At 40.6% G+C, this 26128-nt stretch overlaps 1 protein-coding gene across 1 annotated transcript in view; it reads right to left on the minus strand.

The window, feature by feature from the left end:
• BCL2 (BCL2 apoptosis regulator) overlaps positions 1-4646 on the minus strand; it is a 128927-nt gene extending 124281 nt beyond the window's left edge. The window contains exon 1 of the mRNA XM_024203931.3: positions 3408-4646. Coding sequence (XP_024059699.2) covers positions 3408-3974 — 567 coding nt within the window. The 5' untranslated portion in view covers positions 3975-4646. The remainder of the gene's footprint in view (positions 1-3407) is intronic.
• Between the last annotated feature and the right edge of the window lie 21482 nt (positions 4647-26128).

Below are 26128 nucleotides of genomic sequence, written 5' to 3' on the forward strand. Positions count from 1 at the left end.
CTATTAGAAATACATTATTCCAAAACAAATATGGTTATTTCCCAAAGGTACATCTCATTTAATATTCCCTAAATCAGACTCATAAGTAACAAGCTGTGCTTATCAGTATTCCACAGCAAGAATAGCAGAGATTAAAAAATAAAATAAAGCCATAAACTGGGCAATCGGAAAAATATATATTATACTTAATACCATGAAATTCTAGAGATGACCTGATTCTCTTATTTCTTTTGTAATATTATTAAGATGTTTTTATCAAGTCACAGTACAATACTGTAGCATCCTGACCTGTGTTCAAATCTTTTAGTCATATTTATGTGCCACCAGAATAGCAAGGTAAAACTACAGCCTAATGTAGGCAGTTTGGTTGACTTATTTTTTTAAGTCTTGAGTATCAAAGCCATTAAACAACCTAAGCATTAAGACATCTAACAATCATTAAAAATTTGTAGTCCACAAGTTATATCCATTCCTGACTCCTATGTTTGTTTGGGTTTCTCTCTTTCTTTGTTTTCCTTATGAAATAATACATGTAGGTCCTTTTGAAGATACTTGCTGGTGTTTAATAGCTGTTTTTTGTTTTTTAAAGACATTTGCAGCCAAAAGCTTTCAGACCTGGCTACCAGAGGTACACTTACAAAATGGAGTAAGTGCAAGCTGAGCAACTTGTTTGCTGCATAAGACAGGTTTGTGACTGATCATTTGACCCTTACAGTTTGTGACAGTCTTCATAAACGATACATTGTAGTACCACATCTACCACAAATGATCATAATACTACATATTGGACCACGACACTGTAAAGCAGAAGGCTGTAAAAATATGCATTTCATATAGCTGTACCATGTACCCATGTGGTATAGAGATGTGATACACAGTTATGCTTAGACCACATGAAGTGTTCATATGTCTGCATGTGAGTAATTATTTATAAAGAGGCATTCATTATACTGTAATAAGGACATATGTTGGGTACATTGTGAATAACTGCCAGGTTGAATAGAGTGCTTCCAGCACCTGGCAAGTGTCATCACACTATAAATTATGCCATGAAGCATGTTTTTCCTTTTACACATTTTGAAAAACAAATTCTATGAGAAGTGCCATCTTGGATTTCCTCCATCTGAAATGAGGATCCCAACAGCTGCATTTGAGCCTAGAAATTTCTAACAATGTTGTTAATAAACATAGGACCCAACTGGTGCAACCTATTTTACAGAGATACAAATGAAAGTCTATGGTGTGGTGATAATTTGCATATCTTTTTACATATGTACATTACCAATATATACACACACAATAAATGGTGCCACATTCATCAGAAAAAAAAATCAACAGTCACTACATGAAACTTTGATGAGAAGCATCTTTCCTTTTAAAGGCTACCATTAGAGTACTAGGTTATTGTATTTCTGTATGTCAAGAAATCACATTAGTATGTTTGCATCATCTGGCCAAGATTTTTCATTCAAGTTTTCATTTGTATTCATTATTTATATTTTTAAATAGACAATAATATGCACACACTATAGCATTAGGGCTTGATCCAAAGCCCATTGAAGTCAATGGAAGTCATTCCCTTAATGTTTGGCCTAATTTTTAAGATCTAAAAAATTCTAAACGTTCTGCTTTCCTATGCACAGCATAAACAGCTGTCCCAAGGAATGCTAAAGACTTGTTTAGAGAAATGTCATCTTCAAAGGCTATCTTTCAGGTCCCTATTGCAACTTTTTATACCATATTTATAACATCCAAAGCAAGCTGCTTTTCTTCACGTTTCAGTTAACGTCATTGTCTTAATCACTTGCCCTGAGAGAGTTTAACTTCAGAAGTAGAACACAAATGTGGTAGAATGCCCCAAATTCCTACTTTACCCACCACGCGTGTTCCCTAATCCCTTGGATGTAAAGCCCCTTGAGCCGAGAACCAGGTGTGTGCATGGGAGAGAAGGGAAGCTCTCAATAGTTAAATTGAGACAATCACTGCAGGTAGCATGCTTCAGAATATAACACTAAGTAATGAAAATGATGGCTGCTGAAAATTAAGTACAGTAACAGTTTATACATGTTTTTAAAAATGAGTTTAATAAACAAAATGCATTAAAAATGGTTATATAACAGATTTCTCTCATAAATATACCTCATAGCAGAAAGAACTAGGACCTATACCTCCCCAGAACTATTATACTTTCTCCCTTAAAATGATTTATGGCAGCCCCTTGACTCATATGTTAACTTTTCTGTTGCAATGTGTCTTTTGCTCAATTACACTCCTCCGATTCAGAAATATATGACAGGCATATCATATAAGATTGGGTTTATGCACATTGCAGGAATGAATTGAGATCAGGTGCTTGGGAACACAATTTTAATACAGAAAATAAGGAGAAAACTACTTTCAATTGATAAAACTATTATTTGAGACAGAAAGAGATGAGGTTTGATTGTAAGGATGAAAATGATAGATTTTCCTTGCCTATAGTTGAATTTATCCCCATCTAAAACCACCTCAGCCAGAGATTTTTTATCCCTGGGGCTCATAAAATACTTCTTGCCTTTGGAATACACCAGGCTACAACAAATATCATGTACTCTCCAGAAAATTGTCACAGAAAGTTCCTCCCCAGGTCTCCTAGGAGGGCTTTATTCCTTTTAGCCTGAAAATGATTCAATACAAGCACTAGAAAGAGAATTTTAAAATTATTACTTTTAGTGTATGCCGTAAAATCTCATTCTAAATCCTTGCTGTTATAAACATTAGAGGATACTCAGTTTTGAGCACTGCTCCATTTGATTATCTGTAATATCTGCTTATAGCATTCTGGACCAGAATGTTGTTCCTAACATGAGCATACACACAAAACACACATGCTTTCCTTTCCCCTACTACCTGCAACCTCATTCAAGCATTAGGCAGCACATGTCATGCATGTCTATAGCATCGTTCCTGGATATAACGTCATTACTTTCCTTTCCCACACTGCTCTGTGACCCCATTCTACCGTAAAGAGACATGTATGTATGATTTCAACGGTTAAAATACATTGAGACAGGAGGGAGAACTCTCACTGCACCAGCCAACAAAAAAGTGTGCGTGTGTGTGTGGGGGGGGGGGGGGGGCTTCACCATCCTCTGCTAAAAGCTTGAGTAACTGTGACCACTCCCGCACCCACACTTTAATTCCTGCATGACATGACATTTCAGAAGGCCCATACCAACAGACATGCTGATAAAACACTACAATAACACAAACCAAACTACTGCCTTACTTTCACTGGGATGAAGTATACTATGATTTTCATATTCTGTTCTATATAGGTGTCTATACCGCTTGCATCACTATAGTATGTGACCCCATTGATGCAGATTTTACTGTAATTTAAAGAGAAAGAAATACTGGACACATACCCAGCCTCCGTTGTCTTGGATCCAGTTGTGTAGGTGTCTGTTCAGGTACTCGGTCATCCACACAGCAATGCTGTCCACAAGAGGCGACATCTCCCGATTAACACTCTCCACGCACATCACGCCACCGAATTCAAAGAAGGCCACGATCCTTCCCCAGTTAACCCCATCTCGGAACAGCTCCTCCACCACCGCCACAAAGCGCCCCCTGGCCGTGAATGGGGTCAAGTGCAGCTGGCCAGACATCTGGGCAAAATCTCTGTGGTAGCGGCGGGAAAATTCATCTCCAGCTTGGCACAGAGTCAAGAGAACAGCCTGCGGTGCTGGGCGCAGCCCATCACCAAGGGGTACGTTACTAGCAGCAGCCGAGCCAGGGGGCTCAGGAGGCAGAGACACCAGCCCAGCATGGTCAGATGAGGTCCCAGCAACAGTAGGGGGAGAGAGATTTGGAGAAACTGGTCCTCTGTTTTCATTGGCAGCCCAATCATATCCCCTCTGTGACAGTTTGTAATGGATGTACTTCAGCACTATCTCCCGGTTATCATAGCCTCTTCTCCCAGGATGAGCCATAATTTCCAACAGGGAGCAGCAAAGAGGAGGGAGAGAGGAAGAAGAGGAGCAGGATGAACCCAAAAAAGTAAAGCAGCCAATAATAATAATAATACCACCAAAAAATTATAATCCAGTTATTGTATTGGATGCGGTTTCATTCATGATGGTATGAGGAGCTCTCAGGTCTCAGAGGTACTTTCGTCTTCTCGGTTTGAGATGCACAGTATAAATAGATTTAAAATGCTGTAAGTATTTTATTTCCAGAAGCACATTATTTATTATATATTTATTTTAGAAACATTTTCTTCTTGATGCTGATATATATATATATAAATATATATATGTATTTAAAATCTCATACTTATTCAAAGCCAAGTGCATATTTCCCCTAGGTGCTGAACTAACACATGTGAATGAAGGAGCTGAAGAACATATACTGTAAAAACTGCAATTCAAAATGATTTGCTCAACAGCCTTAGATGAACGTTAATCCAATGGACTTTAAACTAAAAATCTCAAAATTCTTTCTTTTTTGTTTTTTAATTACACAATGTAAATTTCCTGTGTAAAGTACTTACTTGGACTATAAATATGTTCCTCGGTCAAGTTTCCTTTTTAAAAAAAAATCACAAGTCTTCAGACACGTTAAGTTCTGGTTGCTTTCATGCTTCAAAAAATCAAATCACCAAGGGGACAGGAAAGGGACCAAAAAAACAAAACAAACAAAAAAAAAACCACTATGGATTTTAAAATTTATTTCCCCGACTTCTGTTAAACAGACATCTCCAAAGACATGTCAAAGATCCGAATATCCCGCCTCAGAGCCCAGGAAGGAGAACAACCCAAAACAAAAGCAAAATTATGAAGAGCAGATGAAACACACCTTTGACTCCAAGCTCTTGCAGAAGTGCTGTGCTTTTCCCTCCAGTGCAACGTACAGACACATGCAATTAAATTCATGTAGTTTCATTCAGACACTGATCTCTAGGCAGAGCCCAACGCTCCCCCCTCCCCCGACATACACCCACACACAGGAAAAGGGAGCATCAAAATTTTGACTTTTGCCTAAACTCCAGGGAACAAATGCATTTCCACAGCAGCTTTGTATAAAAAGCAAGAAACCCCCCCAGAGTGCAGAGGAGGGAAGAGGATGGGGGCGTGTGTGGAATATTATTCATACAAATTAGGACCGCTGCTAGGAAGTTGTTCCCCCACTACCCTCCCGCCCCAGCACCCCCAGCGCAGACAGCCGTGCAAGCCCCCCAGGCAGAGCAGCCCCCTCGTCTTTCTGCAGTGGTGCTGCTGAAGCGCCAGTCCGTTCCGTGTAGCTGTGGCGGCCGGGGAAGCAGAGTCACAGCGCGGGTGCAAGAGAAGGAGGGAGGAGGAGGAGCAGAGCCAGTGGCGGGGAGGAGAGCGGCCGGGAGAGGCCCGCACACGAGGGGCGGGTTCCCTAGAGCTCCACCTCGTTGTTCATTCAAGAAACCGGGGAGAGGAAGGAGAACCCGCCGCCGGCTCGCCACCGTAGCCATCGATGTAGCCCTGGCGGGGCGGGCCACATGCCCCGTGCGTGGCCGGGGGCTGCCTGCTGGGCTTGGGCATGCTCAGCTCGCCCTGCTGCCAGGCAGACGCTGGAGAGGACGCGCCTTGGCTAGGAAGGGGCTGGGGGGAGAAACGCACCGGGTGGCTGCTTGCTGCGGGGCTCCCCTGGCCCTGGGGCAGATTCATGCCTGGGGTAACTTCGCGGCAGGCCAATGCTTCGCTGGGCTCCGTGGTGCGGCGCCCGCCCTGGGCCTGCTCCCCCTCACACCAGTGCCCCTGCAGCCAGGCGGCTCCCCCGCTGTGAGCGCAAAGCCCGGCCCGCTCGCGCCTTCCCAGCTTCTCCTCCCCTGCAGCCGGCCGAGGCGGGGACAGGCGGAAGACGCAGGCCGGCTCCTTGCGCGCCGGCAGCTGCGGCTTTTCCCGCGCCTGCAGGCGGGGGACGGGATGGGAGGAAGCAGCCGCAGATGGAGCCAGATGGGACAGCGGGGCCCTAGGAGGCTGGGGTAGGGGCTGCTTCCTGCGCAGCCCGGGACGCCGCGCTGAGCCCCGCTGTGAAGACAAAGGCGACTGACTTGCTTTGAGATAGGTACAAAAATAATAATAGTCCGAACCAGTTCCAAAGTTGTGGTGCCGGTAGAGCTGAAAAGAGGCCAGTTTGTTATTGAACACCCCCCCCCCCCCCCCAAATCCCAGGCTAGCTATGTGATTAGTTCAGGTGTAGACGCTTCTAGTGCTTCATTTGTAATGAAAGAGAGAGGTGCTGGGGCTCAAGCAATTTTTTTATTTTCATAACTGACACTGTGAGCCCAGCGGTACCAGGGCTATGAACTGCCAAGCCTAGAGGTGCCCGGGCTCAGCCCTGGCACAAATTAAGCACTGGACATTTCTTTCCTCACTAATTTTTGCACTTTCCACTTGCACTAGGATTGAAGGGGAATTGCATTTCTGAAGCCCTCGTTCAGAGGGAAAAGCCCTGCCGGGTAGTGTAGAAAATCCTGTGATCGTTTTTGCTCATGGTGCCCACTCATCAGGATTAAGGGCAGCAGAGTAGGTGGTAAAGACTCAAGATGCCACTAGCAAACCGGGAGAGATAGCAACATGGGAAACATTGTATTGCAAAACACTCTGTCACATAAAGAAAACCTTTCAAATTATTGAAATGTTCATTGTATTGTATGGTACTTATGACCTTTTTGACCTCCCTTTTCACTGGCCTGTATGGTTTTCCTTTATTGCTCCTTTGGAAATATTTTGGGGGCTATCACATCTAATTTTAGGCCCCTGATGTGCAAATCCTTAGTCCTGGATGTTGTGCTTACTACTCTAATAATCTGGTTTAATGTACTTACCATCACAGTTAGCATTATGCCCTATAGTAAAATGTTGTTAGCTAAAGCCCGTAGGCCCTGATCCTGCAGAGATTTACACACATGCTTAATTTTGTGCACGTGAATAGCTCCACTGAGGTCTGTGGGACTACTCACATATATAAAGTTTAATACATGCATAAACCTTTGCAGGACTGGGGCCTTAGTTTGTACACAACCTAGATTCTTAGATTGGGGGGCAAGGGAAATAAAAAAATTTGAGAATAAATTAATTTAGAGGCTGATCCAACACACACTAAAGGCTACAGGAATCCTGCTGGAAAATGGGGTAAGATGCACCAGTGAAAAATCAACACTACTATTTTTTTTGTCTACACCAGTGCAGCTACACTGATGGTTGGACACGGATGGTTGAAATTAGGATAAATTCCCAGTGTAGACAAGGCCCAAGTTAAATCAGGATTGAAGGTACTCAGCATCTCTCAATATCAGGCCATTAGCATCAAAGGACAGAAACTGATTGCTAGAATTTATAAAATGTCATTTTAAAGGATTTTCATGTATCTGAATGCAAAATCTTTTTAAATCCTGAAGAATTAAATGCAAGGTGTTAACTGGAACATTACCCACTGTGAATCTAGAGGGGGAAAAGATTTGAAACTTAAGATGAGAATTTGAGAGTATTCTTCCCAGGGATAGGGAGTAGAAAGTACATTAATGCTTTAGTCACTATGAGGGACTGAAATGCAAGGCTGCTCATAAATGTTTACCTAAATTCCAGGGGGAAAACAAAGCCATAGTACACATAATTATTTTAAAATTAGGGGAGGATTTTTATCATTTTTTCCCTTCTATCAGATTCTGAAGCAATGCACTATGATTCTTTAAAACTCACCTGTAAATTCCATTGTTTTGCTTTCCATTCAAAGCATGCTTGTCTTACATACTCACAATTCCACTGAGACTACACACACGAGTAAGAAGAGAAATATTTCACTCCCATAAGTGTAGGAACTGCCAGTGTCATAGTAATGAAGGAAAGTAAAGAAAGATAATTTCTTTCATTGTGCACACCTGTGTGTTAGTAATGTGCATTGATTTAGCTTATTTTTGCAAAAGATTGTGCATGGATAATATGTTATAATGCACTGAGGAGCTTCTGTAGAAAGTTACAAAACAGCATCATGCAGCTGGATTCAGTTCTGTCAGTTGCTATAGTGAAAGAAACTAGATAATCTTTTAGAGAGACAAAGTGGATGAGGTAATATCTTTTATTGGACCAACTTCTGTTGATGAGACAGACAAGCTTTTGAGCTTGCACAGAGCTCGTCTTCAGGACTGGGAAACGTACTCAGAGTGTCACAGCTAAATACAAGGTGGAACAGATTGTTTAGCATAGGTAGTTAACACATATTTCAAGGGACCATTCAAAGTGAAATGGCTGGTTAATACTGATCCAGTCGTGGGAATGAAAGGGAGGGGGGAAGACAGCTGGAGGGGAAGGTTGTTAATGGGTTATAGATTGTTGTAATAAGCCATAAATCCAGTGTCTCTGTTCATTTTTAATTATTTTTAATATCTAGCAAAGTTATGAATTTAAGCTCCCACGCTCATCTTTTGAAAGTGTTGTGCAGTTTTCCTTTGAGGATGAGGACTGATGGGTCAAATATAGAGTGATCACTTTGAGAAAAATGTTCACTCACATTGTTCTACTGATCCACTTTAAATTCACTTATGAAAAAAAGTTTTCTTACCACTTGTTGCCACCTAGTGGCTGCTGCTCACTTAAGACATTTTGAAGTTACTGTGGCTCTTGGGGTTTATTTTAAAGGGGCACTATCAAATTAAAATCTGGTTTCAGGTACTAGCCATGACCCTGAACACCTCTGCTAAGTTTTGGGCCTCTACAATAACATTTTTCTTTATTCTCTCTGGAACTGACTATATAAGAGGGTCTATGCACAAAGTGTGGTCAAATATACAAAGTAAACAAACGGGGGGAAAATATAGAAATTTTATTTTCTTTAAACTCATTTTTAGAATATTTATTACATTTAAAATAGTAGGTTAAACAAGTCAGACTGCTGGTGGTTTTTAAGCTGTTGCATCCCTCTAATATTAGTATTTTTCAGAATAAAAATCTAGGAAGAAATAATATTATTTAGGAGAGACAATCAGTTGTGTTTTTATAATTCTTAATTAGCAACAAAACTTGAGAGCCCTACATCCTAAAATGGTAGCTAAAGTGTTATAGCAGTCTAGTATAATTAAGCATTCCACCGATATGGATTCAAATCCTGTTCAAGAGAGAAGTTGGATGACTGCTGGAAAGTCACAGGATGAGTAAATCTGTTAATTTCTTTTAGAATGATAAGTTTGTTGTGTTTATTATTTGAAGGATTTTTAAAAGGAAGCAGAGCATGTAGTAGGTCAAGTGAACTGAAGCCAAATGGACAATTACAATGCAGAAAAGAGTGACTGCTGTTGGATTATAAAATGAAACCCTGCTCCTTCATGGTCTTGTGTATGCTGTCAAAAAGGGACTCATAATTTGCTAACAGTGCAGCTCCATTTATGGTATGAACAACTCCCAGCAGGGTTAGATGCCAGAGAGGTAAACACATCTGATCCCCATCGAAATGAAAACCACCAACTGTGGAGCTGCATTAGTGATGAATCACAGGTCCCATTTCTGACAGTGTAGTTGCAGTCTAAAGGTCTCAGTTCTGTAAACTTTGACACGTACATAACTTCACTCACATAAGTAGTCCTATTGAAGTCAAGGGAACTAGTCAAGGGAGTAAAGTTATGGACATTACATAGATGTTATCAGGAATGGGGACTACAAATGTACTACGTCCTCTCCAATATCCCAGGATATTTTCCTTTATTACTATGATAAAATAAGAAAAAATTGAAATTGATTAAATGATAGGAAAAAAAGTAGAAGAACTTCCTTGTCCTGACAGAGAGAAAAATAGTGATGATTTGGAAACACAAAATACCCTCACATTTTCTTGCAAACAAACTGATTTTTTTAAGGAACAGGAGATACAGAAAGTGAGAACAGCATTAACCAACGGCATCAGCTACTAAAAGCAGTTGCTTCTGCAACAGCAAAATATAGAAGTGGGCCAACTACAAGCAATCACAGAGGTTAAGTGATATAAAACAGATGAGAGAATATCTCAGAGGCTGGAGAAAACATGGGTAAAGAGCATAAAGATATAGCTGAGATTCATTGTAGGATGAGATTTATAGTCCAACAGGAGGTAAGTTAGTAGTGAGATGCCGATCCAGAAAATAGAGATTGGAGAAAATGTAAAATTGATGGAATGCTGAGAGGGAAGAAAATCAAAGATGGAAATTTAATTTAATTTGTTCAGAGTATTTCAGTATATTTTGTATGAGGAGATAAAAAGACCTATCTAAATGAACAGAATATACTGAGGGAATATAAACAAGTTAACAGAATAAAGTCAGCTATAGAGTTCATAACTAACTTCAAATAGAAACAGATACTACAAAGCTGTATGAGAATTGTTCTCTTCAGAGTGGAATGGGTTAACAGTGATAATGATATTTTAAGTACAGGATCTAGACTCAGAGTCCCACCACAGAAAAATATAGAACCCACGTGGGGCATTCCTTTAAAAATGTTTTTGAATTTTAAAAGGAAAATGTTGTTTAATTAGAGGTTGAAAAGAAGGCATCTTAATGCTGGAAGCAACTGAGATAGAATTTAAATTGAGAGCAATATAAAAAACAAGATTAATTAAGATCTGGAAAATCCAGATAAATGTTTGCTTAAAGCAATATAAGGAGTAAGTCACAAGTTGTGACTTGAAGAACAACAAATTGGACTCTCTGTTTAAAAACCAAAAAACCCCTCCAAACTGGATGTGTTTAAGGGTTTTTTTCTCAACTTGACATGGTAGGTTACTTTGTGTCGAAGGCACTTTTAACGTTGCCGGGTGAGGGAGTGGCATTTTAATACGATTATAAAGTTATGCGAGTGGGCGACAACTGTGAAGTCAGCTGAAGTTTCACAAGTTTGTACTCTATATTGTTTTTGAATCATGTTTCTTGGTTGCTGTTTGCGAGGTAGGGATTTGGGGAGAGAGGGAAAGAAGAGGTTGCAACAATAGCCGTGAGGTTGGATAAAATAGGAGTAAAAAAGTTTCCAGGACAAGAACAGTATGGTTTTGAGGAATGCAAGATAATACAGTGGCAGATAGACATCTAGGAGTTTAGGATTTATCATGGAATGTAGGAGTAATTAATAAACCCTAATAAGAAATGTATCGCTGTAACTCTTCTAGATAGTATTGTGATGTCTGTCTTCTACAAGATACAAAATCTGATCCTGCAACACTTCTACGGATATTTAATTTTATGCGTGTGAATTGTCCCATTGGAATTAATTGAGCTAATCATGTGAGCAAAGTTACTAGTAGGTAGAAATGGGATTTAATTAAGGAACAACAAGAGAAATTGAAACATCCAAGTGGAAGGTTAAAACATTATGTACAGGGCCATTCTAGAAGAGACACTAGTTAGCAAGCAGACAGTTATGGAGCAGAAAATAGTGTGAGTCTGATTTGGCAGCCAGGAAAAGAAACAGAAGTAACTTAATGCAATCAGTTGACAATTGTACCAATCCACATGTTACTGGGTTTATATTAAATTTCAATATCTTCTAATTTTAGGGTGAGCCTTCAAATAGGTATGAAAGATTGATTTATATAAAATGATTCCTGCGACCAGGGGACAAAAGCAGAACTTTAAAGAAAAAATGTGCAAGTTGACTTGAAATTCACATGTGGCATAGACCGAATTGGTGAAAAGCTTGTTTGTTTTTTTTTCAAAATTTTTAAGAATGGCCACTGACTGTAGGTGGCTTTCTTTTGGGTGCCCAGTTTGAGCCTCATTTCCAGAAGTGCTGAACACCATGGTTCCCGTTGACTTCAATGGAAGTTGTGGGTTCTCAGCACTTCTGAAAGTCACTGGCTACTTTTGAAAATGTGGGTATTAGTAAGCTATTCAGCAGTTCAAAAGGTGTAGTTGTGTATAAAGGTTGAAAAGATTTCTGACAAATTGTTCCCACAATTAATATCTACAAGAGTCCTCCTGCTGTTGTCAGATCACTTTCCTCTGCCAATTAACTAGATGCTGTCATGCTGTCTGGAGTGGCTCACAACTGTGAGTTCCTATCTCAGGGCAGACTGTCAGAAAACAGGGCAGACAGCTCAAACTGGTGGTATGTTCTATACTGATATTTCACCAAGCCAGTAACAAATGTGAACTCCTGGATCACTATACCAGTCTTACCATGGAGTCACAGACAGTCCCCTTAGACTCCCCAGTCTATCTTGCCATCCAGAAAAACTGAATTTAGTGATAATGGTCACATACACCAAAAATCACACCACATCAGGTTGCTCCCAGTCCCAAAGGGCCAGCCACTTACTCTCTGGTCAATTGGTACTCTGAATCTCACACCAAAGACAACGCTGGCAGCCAATTCTTTAGTAAATTAACTAAAGGTTTATTAGCTAAGAAAAAGAAATGAGAGTTAACAAGAGGTAAAAGCAGGTAAAATACATTAACAGGTGAGTCAAACTCTATAAATCCAAAATGGTAGCGGAGATATGGTAATCTGTTTCACAAAAGTTTTTCACGGCTACCTAGAATAACTCTGGGGATCTCCATCTTCTTGTTTAGTCATTCCACCCTGTTAGAATCAAAACAGTCGAGAGATACAGGATCTCTCTTTGAATCAGTACTTATAACTTCTTTTCACACAGAAAGCAAGCTGACAGTCTCTCTACCCACATGGGCATTTTCCTTTGATGGGAGTGAGCAATGCATTTTGTGTATCTGAGTCAGGTCCTCACCACAGTGGCCACTGGTTATGGAATTAGCATCTTTTCTGATAAAGTCCTTCATTAGCATCTCACAAGATTGCTTTGATGGGTAATTTAGTTGCAAGGGTATTTACCATGTAAATGTTGTCAGTTACATTATGACAGGAACAGATGAGCAAAAACTTTATATAGAAGGGAAATGATCAGGTATTGTAAACATGAAATGATCTTATGTTGAAAAATTGGACTCTGGCATTTATAAATTAGGGTAAAGAGATACAGAGCACCTAAAAGTATATATATAAATTATATCCTTTCAGAGAAGTCTCTTGTTCCTGAGACTTGGGCTTTGACACTAAGTGAACACCAAGGTAACAAAAATGTCAAACACAGTGAGGCATATAGACCAAAAGGCAGGTCTGTTAAATTTATTTTGAGGCGTTTTAATTATGGTTGATGGGCCAGGGTATAAATTTAAGACATGCCAACTTTGACCCACAGTGGTTCTGCACGAGGACTGAGGGTAAAGGCCTTTATGTAGTAAATTAACTTTTAATTAACATTTGTTCAGCAGCTTATTGCCCCCGCCCCAGCATCACCAGGTGTGAACACAGACTCCCCTTTCCAACCGCTGATAATACTGCTCTTTTGTATCAGCTTTTTCCATCCTTCTTTCTGTTTCTTTCCCCGATCCCTGTCTCTCGTCCTTGCAATTTTCAGTTTCCACCCACCAGTGTTTTTTTACATCCCCTATTCCATTTCATATGCTAAATCAGCAATGAGACAGTTAATGCTAACATCTAAAGTCTGTCTTTATTATGTTTTAGAATTATTACCCTTACCCCAATGAGATGAATGAAACACGAAGTACGGGAGTTCATACTTCTTGTAGGCATGTTTCATCTGCAGACTCAGGGAAATGTCACTGCATTAATTCACACGTCACATTTAGAAGCTTTTCTTTGCAATGAAGAGGGCCAAATTTTGTTTAAATCACACTGTGGGTTTTGGAAAATGTGAATATAGCAAGCAGACTACATAAATACATCACAGTAAATACAGGTACATGCATGAGCCAGGTGTTTGACACAGCTACCGTAAAGAATGAAAAAGATTCAGTGCAATATACAGTAGAGGTCAATACTCTTGGGGAAAGAGCAGGATTTATGGTAAATGCTGAAAAATGAGAGGTAGTGCAAGTATTCAGTGGTAGGCACAGATTGCTTAAGTGGAAAGACTTGGAACTTGATTACTTTGGGGTTACACTACACCCTTAAATTGGACTAAAACATACTTTAAATATGGCACTATTAGATTTGATTTAAAAAAACCCACTAATTTCTGCTTTATAGGACAGACTTACTGAAAGTTTGTTCTGACAAGAATCGTGTTTAAAGTTCATTCCATGATATCTCTTTAAGTGGTGGAATGTAATAAATGATTCTGTCCATTGGTTAGCGAATTCAGCCAGCCCAAGGTGGTTAGTCAGAGTGTATGGGGCTTCTAGACTTTTTAATATTCCACTGGTCTACAATTTTTGAGAAGTCGTCTGCTTCAGAGATAAAATGTGCTATTTATTATGTATTTTGATGTGCTGAATTCAAATATGACAATTAAAACAACTGATTGGCTACTGTTTCTAAGATATTTAAGTTTTTACATTTTATGTCTATGTATATTGTGTAGATAGTAGAGTTTTAATCATAAATTGTAAACCTAGGTCTTTTCATGTGTTTATGGTTGCTTTATGATAATATTTCACCTGTCCTGTTTATGTAACACTTTAAAAATCAGCAAAAGGGTTATATAAATAAAATTTATTATGAAACAAAAGGCAAAAAACTATTATGTACATAGTTTAGTCCTATTCAGTGTCTACTCGGCGCTTCTTGGCTTGTCTCTTGTATTCATTAAATGGAGCATCTCTTGTCACTGTCCAGCAATAGTCTGCAAGCATTGATGGACTCTATTTGCCCTGATAGCGTTTCTCCATTGTTGCAATGTCCTGGTGAAATCGCTCGCCGTGCTCGTCGCTCACTGCTCCGCAGTTCGGTGGAAAAAAAATCTAGATGAGAGTGCAAAAAATGTATCTTTAGTGACATGTTGCAACCAAGGCTTTTGTATGCCTTGAGGAGGTTTTCCACCAACAACCTGTAGTTGTCTGCCTTGTTGTTTCCGAGAAAATTTATTGCCACTAACTGGAAGGCTTTCCATGCCGTCTTTTCCTTGCCAGGCAGTGCATGGTCAGATGCATCATCTCGAAGAAGTTCACAAATCTGAGGACCAACAAAGACACCTTCCTTTATCTTAGCTTCACTTAACCTTGGAAATTTTCCACGGAGGTACTTGAAAGCTGCTTGTGTTTTGTCAATGGCCTTGACAAAGTTCTTCATCAGACCCAGCTTGATGTGTAAGGGTGGTAACAAAAACTTCCTTGATTCAACAAGTGGTGGATGTTGAACACTTTTCCTCCCAGGCTCCAATGACTGTCGGAGTGGCCAATCTTTCTTGATGTAGTGGGAATCTCTTGCACGACTATCCCATTTGCAGAGAAAACAGCAGTACTTTGTGTATCCAGTCTGCAGACCAAGCAAGAGAGCAACAACCTTCAAACCGCCACAAAGCTGCCACTGATGTTGGTCATAGTTTATGCACCTCAAAAGTTGTTTCATGTTGTCATAGGTTTCCTTCATATGGACTGCATGACCAACTGGAATTGATGGCAAAACTTTGCCATTATGCAGTAAAACAGCTTTAAGACTCGTCTTCGATGAATCAATGAACAGTCTCCACTCGTCTGGATCGTGAACGATGTTGAGGGCTGCCATCACACCATCGATGTTGTTGCAGGCTACAAGATCACCTTCCATGAAGAAGAATGGGACAAGATCCTTTTGACGGTCACGGAACATGGAAACCCTAACATCACCTGCCAGGAGATTCCACTGCTGTAGTCTGGAGCCCAACAGCTCTGCCTTACTCTTGGGTAGTTCCAAATCCCTAACAAGGTCATTCAGTTCACCTTGTGTTATGAGGTGTGGTTCAGAGGAGGAGGATGGGAGAAAATGTGGGTCCTGTGACATTGATGGTTCAAGACCAGAAGTTTCATCCTCTTCCTCTTCCTCGTCTGACTCAAGTGAGAATGATTCTGGTGCATCAGGAACCGGCAGTCCTTCTCCGTGGGGTACTGGGCGTATAGCTGATGGAATGTTTGGATAATGCACAGTCCACTTTTTCTTCTTTGACACACCTTTCCCAACTGGAGGCACCATGCAGAAGTAACAATTGCTGGTATGATCTGTTGGCTCTCTCCAAATCATTGGCGCTGCAAAAGGCATAGATTTCCTTTTCCTGTTCAACCACTGGTGAAGATTTGTTGCACAAGTGTTGCAGCATATGTGTGAGGCCCACCTCTTGTCCCGATTTCCAATTTTGCAGCCAAAATAAAGGTGATAGGCTTTCTTAACCATAGTGGTTATACTGCGCTTTTGTGATGCAAAAGTCACTTCACCACAAACATAGCAGAAGTTATCTGCACTGTTCACATAAGTACGAGGCATCTCTGCTCACTTTGGCTAAACAGAAATGTGTCCCTTTGCAAAATCAAACACTGACAAATAAGAGAACACGGCACTGTATGATTTCTAGAGCTGATATAGGGCAATTTGTTCAGCAGAGTGATGTAAGCTTCATTATGATTGCATCATCCATGACTTCTAGGAATAACATTTTTCAATTCATATCATGTATGACGCAATACCAGCTTCAGATTGCATCATTCATTGTTTTGCCTAAAAAGCAAGTACTGTCCAAACCCAGTCATAGATTTATTCATAGATCCAGTCAAAGATGTATTTTAGTCATTTCTGGTTTAAATTGAGATCCCTTCCCTTTATAACTCACTTATCCTCCGCCATTCCCAAGTCAAGGGTCGTATATACTGACCCAATAGCATATCTTGAAAACTAGAGCCAATCAGCAATTTTAAGCATCATTTTCGTTCTCAGTGATCCAGAATTAGTAAAGTTTGACTACATTTATTTCAGAAGCATTTTGGCTGTAGAGCAGTGTTCTAGCTCTAGGAGTTAATGAGAATACTGGTTGCTAACTGGAACTGAAGTGTGTGGGAGCCAACAGTAATCAGCATTATCTGCTAAAACACAAACATCACCTAGCTAATATCACTATTTGTGAAAGTCAGCTATGTAAAATATTAAATTGTATGATAAGAGTTGAAAATATTTGTACTGGACTAAAAGCATTTCTGGCTTTGGCAGATCATGCAATATTGGCCCTTCCTCGGGGGAAATAATTTCCCTAATATTAACACTTCTCTGTTTAGAGATATAGATATCATGGAAGACAGTCCTTGGTTTGCAGCTTTGTGGTAGCAGACTCTGTGACATGAGGATAGAAAGATTGTTTTCCCCACCACCACAAACCAAATTCAGATTTGCTACTTGCAGATTTTAGTAAGCTATTTTTATAACCCATCCTAGGAAGGTCTAAAAACAGTAATTTGGGATATTGCATTTAGTAATTAGGCTTATTTGTTCTCTGATTTTGGACCAGGAGATACTGCTAGAAGGGCACATCCACCATTTGTGGATCAAAGTTCCAATTTCTCCAAATTCTCTCCAGCAGCAATTTTTTCTTGCTTTGAAAATATTCTTTAATTTAACTAGAGTTGGATATAGGCTTTCTAAGCAGCTTCGCCTACTGGTATTGCAAATTGCAGAACTTGTCTCTGTTCCATATTTGCAGGCACTTTTTGTGGCATTTCCCCCACATTAGTATCTTTATTCCATCTACTGATGAAATGTGGGTATTCCTTCATGTCAATTTCAAGTACTATTCCCTATGGTTAGACATTAATCCTTATTTCACTATTAATCTTAGTGATTCCATCACAGAGCATTGTAATTGCAGATATAGATGAAATGTAAGGGAAGGGAAATAATATTTAGTTTTGACCTCATCATAAGACATAATAGTTTCACCTCCAAGCAATTGGTTCATTGACCTGATTCTGGCCACATCTCAGTCTTTAAAGTCCCACAGAATTCTGGATTACCCACAATTGAGGACAATGGGGATGGACGTGAAACCTTGAAACCTTATGTGGGATCTCTAGAGTCACTCTTTTAAATGAATAACTGTAGATATTAGAGGGTCTCTACTACTTTGGTATCCATGCGACAACATTCAGTCCCACATCAGTGCATTCTGGTTGCTGCCTTTGGGCCAACACTCATCTTAACTTCAATGCATCCAATTTACTAGTCATCTCAGCTGACATGCCTGAAAGTATAATAAAGCTGGGAGAGAGGGTTGTCTCTTCTTTTCTTATTCATAGATTCAAGGACTGGAAGGGACCTTGAGAAGTCATCGAGTCCAGTCCCCTGCCCTCATGGCAGGACCAAATACTGTCTAGACCATCCCTGTTAGACATTTATGTAACTGTGAAGGGTTGGATCACAGAAACCCCCTTGGGAGCTGCCACCCGATGTGCCAAGACTACCCCTGCTTCTGTTTTCCCTGCCAGCTCAGGACTCCAGCACCCTGTCTTGCTGAGCGAGACACTCCAGTCTGGCTCCAACACAGACCCAGGGTCTGAATCACTTGTCCCAAAGCTGCAAGTTTACCTAAAAACAGCTCACAGGAGTGTGCTTGTCTTTAGCACTCAGATGCCCAACTCCCAATGGGGTCTAAACCCAGATAAATCCGTTTTACCCTGCATAAAGCTTATGCAGGGCAAACTCATAAATTGTTCGCCCTCTATAACACTGATAGAGAGATATGCACAGCTGTTTGCTCCCCCAGGTATTAATACATACTCTGAGTAAATTACTAAATAAAAAGTGATTTTATTAAATACAGACAGTAGGATTTAAGTGGTTCAAAGTAGTAACAGACAGAACAAAGTAAGTCACCAAGTAAAGTAAAATAAAATGCGCAAATCTATGTCTAATCAAACTAAATACAGATAAGTTCCTCACCAGTTCCAGAATGCTCCCTTTTACAGGCTAATCTCCCTTTAGCCTGGGTCCAGCAATCTCTCACAACCCCTGTAGTTACTGTCTTTTGTTTCAGTTTCCTTCAAGTATCCTGGGGGGGTGGAGAGGCTCCTTCTTTAGCCAGCTGAAGACAAAATGGAGGGGTCTCCCCCAGGGTTAAATAGACTCTCTCTTGTGGGAGGAGACCCCCCTCCTCCCTCCTATGCAAAGTCCAGCTCCAAGATGGAGTTCTGGAGTCACCTGGGCAAGTCACATGTCCCTGCATGACTCAGTCTTTACAGGCTGAAGCCATTGCCCACATGGAATCTTGCATGTCTCCAGGAAGACTTCTTATGTGGATTGGAGCATTCCAAGATGCATTGTTCCCCAAGTGTTTCCTGATCAGGTACTTAACCTGGCGAATTCCTTCCTAAAGAAGCTGACCAAATGCCTCCCAAAGCTTACTTAGAAACCAAGCAAGCATACAGCCCATATTCTTAACCTCAAGTAGAAAATGATATATATATGTACAAATAGGATGAATAGATATAGTAGACCATAACCTTTACGGAGATATGTTACCTGGCACAGGCAGCACCAAACATATTCCAGTTATGTCATACATACATTTATAAGCACCCCCTCCCCATAAAGCCTTATGGGGTACACTGTCACAGTAACCTACTCTTAAATATCTCCAGAGATGGAGATTCCACAACCTCCTTCCAGTGTTTAACCATCCTGACAGGAACTTTTTCCTAATGTCCAACCTAAATCTCCCTTGCTGCAGTTTAAGCCCATTGCTTCTTGTTCTATCCTTAGAGACTAAGGTGAACAAGTTTTCTCCCTCCTCCTTATGACACCGTTTTAGATACCTGAAAACTGCTATCATGTCCCCTCTCAGTCTTCTCTTTTCCAAACTAAACAAACCCAATTATTTCAGCCTTCCTTCATAGGTCATGTTCTCAAGACCTTTAATCATTCTTGTTGCTCTTCTCTGGACCCTCTCCAATTTCTCCACATCTTTCTTGAAATGTGGTGCCCAGAACTGGACACAATACTCCAGTTGAGGCCTAACCAGCGCAGAGTAGAGCGGAAGAATGACTTCTCGTGTCTTGCTCACAACACACCTGTTAATACATCCCAGAATCACGTTTGGTTTTTTTTGCAATAGCATCACACTGTTGACTCATATTTAGCTTGTGGTCCACTATAACCCCTAGATCCCTTTCTGCCATACTCCGTCCTAGACAGTCTCTTCCCATTCTGTATGTGTGAAACTGATTTTTCCTTCCTAAGTGGAGCACTTTGCATTTGTCTTTGTTAAACTTCATCCTGTTTACCTCAGACCATTTCTCCAATTCGTTGCATAGATTGAGATAGCTGTTGCCAACCTTGCAATTGTTTCTCTGAAACCATAATTGGTATTGAATTACTCCTATACCTTACTGGATTCTAAATTAACTATCAACTCAGGAAAGAGATCTGGGCCTTGTTGTGCACACTGAAGACTTCTGCTCAGTGTGCTGCAATGTCAAGAAAGCAAATGAATTTTAGGGTACATATATAGGAATGGGGATGGAGAACATATACTATTATATAAATCAGCAATCTCATCTAGAATATCATATTCAGTTCTGGTGAATCTTTCTTATATATATATAGTGAGGGTTCAGCAACAGGCAAGGAGAATGACAAATTCTTATGTGAAGAGTGAAAAAATTAAGAAAGTTTATCAGCATAATGCCAACAACAAAACTATTTTGGGAGAGCGTATTCATACTTGACTGCCTGTGCTGATGCATTGTGTCCACATGCCATCGAAATGAATTAGTGAAAAGCATTTTCCACTGTTGGTAGGCATTACAGTGTCCTCCACATCACCTTCAGATGCACTGCCTTGTTAGAAATTGTCATTGTATATTATGGGCCTCTCAGGGAATTGTGGGTGCATGGGGTGAAGAGCCCACATTTCCTTCTGTTCTCTCAGCTGCTGTTGCACGCCATTTATGAACTGTCTGCTGCAACCATAGATGTGGCACAGAGGAACATAGCTCTGTTCTCTATTGTAATAGAGGCAATAGCAAGCCTCATAGCACAAAAACAACAAGATGAAAGTTTTCCTTGCAGTGTCGAAGCATGGCAATTGCATATGGAAGCATGAAACCCAGACCATTATTGAATGGTAGGAAATCAATTTAAAGTTGGAAAAATCAAGTTGGGTCAGTCATCAGCAAGGTATGCAAAGCAGTAGTGTGTCCTGCTGCTCAGATTAATCAGGCTAGGCAATGTGCAGGAAATAAATGTAAGGGAACGTTAATCTGTATTACACCATTCAGCCATGATGTGGCACTGTGTGTAAAATATCTTATTTAAATGAACCTCAGCCATAGCTGGCAGAGCATCAGAGGATCTTATGATGAACACACCTGGTGTATATAAGCAAGTGCTGGGACTGGTCCATATCTAATACAGAAGAACATGACAATAATCAACGGATTCAGTGAGGTGGACTTCCCAAACTGCTGGGGCAATAGCACAATGGGATCCTGATCTATTGGGTTTCTATGCACTATGGTAAGAAAGAAATGTCCCCATTCTGTGTACTCCTCCATCCCCAGGCTCGGAGGTACTTCCTGATGGTTATGTTGGCCTTTTTATATATCCCCGTGGTTGCATACCTGACAAATACTGTCTGCTCTGGAAAAGTCCACACTACATGCATTTTTAGAAATGATGCATTTCTTCCCGAGCTGAAAGCACTCTCCCCCTCCTTTTAGTTGACATGCTTAGAAACCCCATCTTGGTTCTTGGTGACACTGCCTAGCCTTTATTTCCCTGGCTCACACACTGGTACACCTTTCCATGCTTCTGGGCTGCTTAAGTACTGCCTGGAGCAATTGCAGAATGACCATGGAGTGTTCCTTTGGGAGACTGGAGGGCAGGTGGAATGTTCTGTGAGATCACCACCTCAGTGAGGAAAACCTTCCTTGCTATATAGTATCTGTGAGACCAAGAGCGAGCCCCTATTTTTAGGATGGATGTGTGAGGTGGACAGGCTCTCTGCTCAATTCAAACATCCGGAAAGTGATGGCCCTAGAGGTCCCTTCAGATGGTCATGGGAACATCTTATTATGGTGGGCTGGCCTAAGCATCTTTGACTCCGTGTCCATGCAAAGCTTAAATATTACTTGCTGAAATAATTGTGAAAGGGTGCCCACGCACTGGAAAATTGTGCTTAAAAATTAACAGGCTGTTCTGCCAGTATCCCATGGCACCATAAATGGATTTTGGTGATTGTGCCTAGTGGTGTTTGTTTGGCTCTTTGTTGTCCCCAGCCATGCTGCACCATGCTTTTTAACATTCAATGTGTCTCCCTTCTGTGCCAGCTGTAACCCGTGCACATGCTGTGTGCATGCACAGTACATGCTGCCTTTTCAAAGTGAATACAATGCCTCCAGCTCACTGATTGCCATGCTACAGCAACTGTAGAAGGAAATGTATATTGTGTGATCTTGAATTTGTAAACTGAAGTGTAGCATGTTTCTATTAATGATTTATGGTGTCTTGCCAAGCTGCCTGTAATGCCTTAAAAGCGTTGCTATTAAACATCATGTAAGCACATATGTGTGTTCCCCTATGATGTCAACTACATTAAACCATTTATTAGTGTTGCCTCAGTTGAGGTGCTATGCACTTGCTTCGTGCTAATATTGATGCAGTTAGGGCCTCTGCAATTAAAGAAAAAAAAGCTGTTTACAATTTTTTTTCTGCACAGACAACAGGATGGGGGAAAGGAGAGGTTTTATAAGGTGGGTATGAGATCTGGGTTCATGCTTGCCTCCTAATGTCAACAGAGGAAAGGGACAGGTTGGTGTGGATGTGAGAACATGCACCACAAAGTATTTTCAGACCTATTGGGGAGAAAGAGGATAGTGTTAGATGCCAACTCTCCCACAGCAAAGCCAACATACAAGAGTATATTTGCCAAGACTTTGGGCAGATCAGCCTACAGCAGGGTTTATTTAAGGAGCATTAATGATCACTTCCACCTACCAAAGTCTCTCTCCTCCAGGGATAACATGTGCTAACATGAGACATTCACAATGAGAGGCAGGGGTCCAGCTGCATCCCATGCCAAACACTTCTTCCTCATGCACCTCTCTGGGGAGAAGAGTGCCTTCCTCCCCTTCAGATGTGAAGTGTACACGGTAATTACAGAGATGGTGGTAGGGTCCTGTCATAACTATAAAGGGAAGGGTAACAGCTCTCTGTGTACAGAGACTCCAAATCCTTTTACCTGTAAAGGGTTAAGAAGCTCGGGTAACCTGGCTGACACCTGACCCCAAGGACCAATAAGGGGACAAGATACTTTCAAATCTTGGGGGGGGAAAGGCTTTTGTGTGTGCTCTTTGTTTTAAGGGGTGGTTCGCTCTTGGGACTGAGAGGGACCAGACATCAATCCAGGTTCTCCCCATCTTTCTAAACAAGTCTCTCCTATTTCAAACTTGTAAGTAAAAAGCCAGGCAAGGCGTCTTAGATTTACTTTGTTTTCTCAACTTGTAAATGTACCTTTTTACCAGAGTGTGTATCTTTGTTTGCTGTACTTTGAACCTAAGACAGAGGGGGGTCCTCTGAGCTCTTTAAGTTTGATTACCCTGTAAAGTTATTTTCCATACTGATTTTACAGAGATGATTTTTACCTTTTTCTTTAATTAAAAGCCTTCTTTTTAAGAACCAGATTGATTTCTCCTTGTTATAAGATCCAAGGGGGTTTGGATCTGTATTCACCAGGAGTTGGTGAAAGGAGGGTGGGAGGAAGGAGGGGGGATGGTTAATTTCTCCTTGTTTTAAGATCCAAGGGGGTTTGGATCTGTGTTCACCAGGGAATTGGTGAAAGGTTTCTCAAGGCTTCCCAGGGAGGGAATTCTTGAGATGGTGGCAGCGGACCAAAGCTAAGCTGGTAGTTAAGCTTAGGAGTCCTCATGCAGGCCCCTACATTTGTACCCTAAAGTTCAAAGTGGGGATACAGCCTTGACAGGTCCCTGCTGCATTTAACATTGAACTTGGTATAAAAGATGCAGGAACCCTTGAACTCCTCATTCTCCTTCACCTTTTGGTGCCCTTGCCTCAGTTCCGTTCACGCCATCTTGGGCCTCCTCGCTAGCGTATCAGGGTTCTGCCATCTCCTTCAAGTTGCTATATTCTTATATCTCTCGGAGTACCCTAGTTGGGCCTGGACACACTTCTCTGCCCCCCCGTACAAGGAAAACAAGCACTGCTCCAAACTAGGCACAGCACAAGAGTAAGGAGCCATGTTTGCAGCAAAAAGGTAGCAGGTACCAGGAACTGATGTGGTTGTGAAGACCAGGCTGGCCATGAAAAGAGGTGGACTACCAGTCCCTGCGAGACCTGTGCAACAGCGTTCAAAAGTGCTACCCAACCAGTCACTCCTGAAGGGAATGTTGCATCATGAAGGATTGCTTAGACCAGTACACATATGCCCCTAGTGCCACTGTGCCAACAATAACGGGAAACAACTATGGTGGAAGTGGAGAGTTTTCTTGATATGAGACAAAATTAAGTGGCATCAATTTTATTTATGTTCTAAAATATATTTTTATACCTACCAAGTTATTTTGGTAATTGCTATAACTTTTGTGTTGGTCTTTTTGGTGGGCCAAATCTAGAAGCCAAACTTATTAATACTCCCCTTACTACTGCTGCTGCAATCCTGAAATACTTTAAATATTGATCTATTTCCTTTTCAATATTCACCACCACTTAGGGTTCTTGCATCGAGAAATTAATGCTGCAGTTCATTTAATGGGCCCACACAAACCAAAGATTTCAAACCTGGCTGTCTAAAGTTAGGCTCTTAAATACACATGGGCTGATTTTCAAAGGTGATGAGTAGCAGCATTGCCTATGACTACAGAGGAATTCATGGATGTTCAGGGCTTCAAATCAGACCATAGATTTAAATACCTAGATATAGAGTTAAGAATCTAATTTCAAACAGGCAAGGTTGAAAGTTTTGGTCACAATCTTGCATGGGGGCAGAGTGAGTGTAATACTGCCTATATATGAATAGTGTATTGCTGATAACTGAACACAATTTAATCTATTCTAATATATAATTGATGTAATTGTAGTCTCCCTGTATTGAGTCAATTGTAAATTAAATTAAATAGCTTTTACTAGCACCATTATCTTAACTTTCCTATCAGATAATGTAGTGTAGGGTTTAACAAATCTCAAAAAGTTGCATACAAATATATATTTTGCCCTAGATTTTGGCATACAATGAGCTCAGTATAATCTCACTTCTACTCCTACCCCACATGTTCTTTTAAGTAAAAAGAATATTTTATCTTTCAGTTCTTTCTAAAACAAAGGGGATGGGTAGCTATTAGACACTCCCTTTCATTTAGAGGGCCATGAAGAACAATATGCCTTGTTTAACTAGTTCTCCTTGATTTCTTGTAACATCAGGATACATCTCTGTTACGGACAAGTTAGCAAGAGCAGATCTCTTAAATTCATTCAGGTCTTACTCTCACTTATGCTATTAAGTCTTTTCCATTTGATATAATCCTCACTGATTTATTTGGGAATTAGCATATTTCAATATTAACCCTAACACCAGTATTATAAGCCCATATTATCCTCAGCTCTACACCTTTGTTTTTATTTACATAGAAATTCCAGAATTATATATTGACTTTATTCATTGTTTTAATCAGTACCCATTATGGTTTTTACATCACAACATAGATGGAGCTTCACAATTAGAACGTTAAAGGTTTAAAAATAACAAGGGAATTTCCCTACCAACAAAACAAAGATGTGGTCTCAGTTCATTCTACCCAATTCTTCAGTATCTTGGCATTGTGGAGCATTTTGTCCTTATTTGTTAGGTTTCACCAGCTGCCAGTGCTTCATTGTTGCTTCTTGTAATCCTATGTCCAGAGACTTCTGGAATGTTTCTTTGTTGCTAGAGCTTGGTATCCATTTCAGGATTTTTCTCCCTAAATATAAATATAGTATCTGAAAGGCTAGAATGAAATTCCCAGCAGTAAAGGATCATGGATCCTTTCAAGACCCTTTTTATTTAAACTACCTCAAAGTACCTAAAGTGTAGGCAGACAGATCGTAAAGGCTTTTTTTCTAGGAAACAATATAAGCTTATAAGGTCAGTCATCCAGCTTTTCTCATGATGGCCTCTTTCGGATGATAGCAGTACAGCCTCACTATGAAGTTTCTTGCCATTGCTAACCTCGGGAGAGGATAGAACAATGTCACTTACAATCTCATCTGCTCTCTGCCAGTCAAACTCAATGGGATTACCAAAGAAGAACCTTTAATTCCCATTGCTCTTTTTTTAAATCCAATTTTGCTTTGGCCTACTACTTTGATGATCAGTTCCAACTGCAGTGTTT

This window comes from Terrapene carolina, unplaced genomic scaffold (assembly GCF_002925995.2).
Source record: "Terrapene carolina triunguis isolate 2854851 unplaced genomic scaffold, T_m_triunguis-2.0 Scaffold53, whole genome shotgun sequence".
NCBI lineage: Eukaryota > Metazoa > Chordata > Testudines > Emydidae > Terrapene > Terrapene triunguis.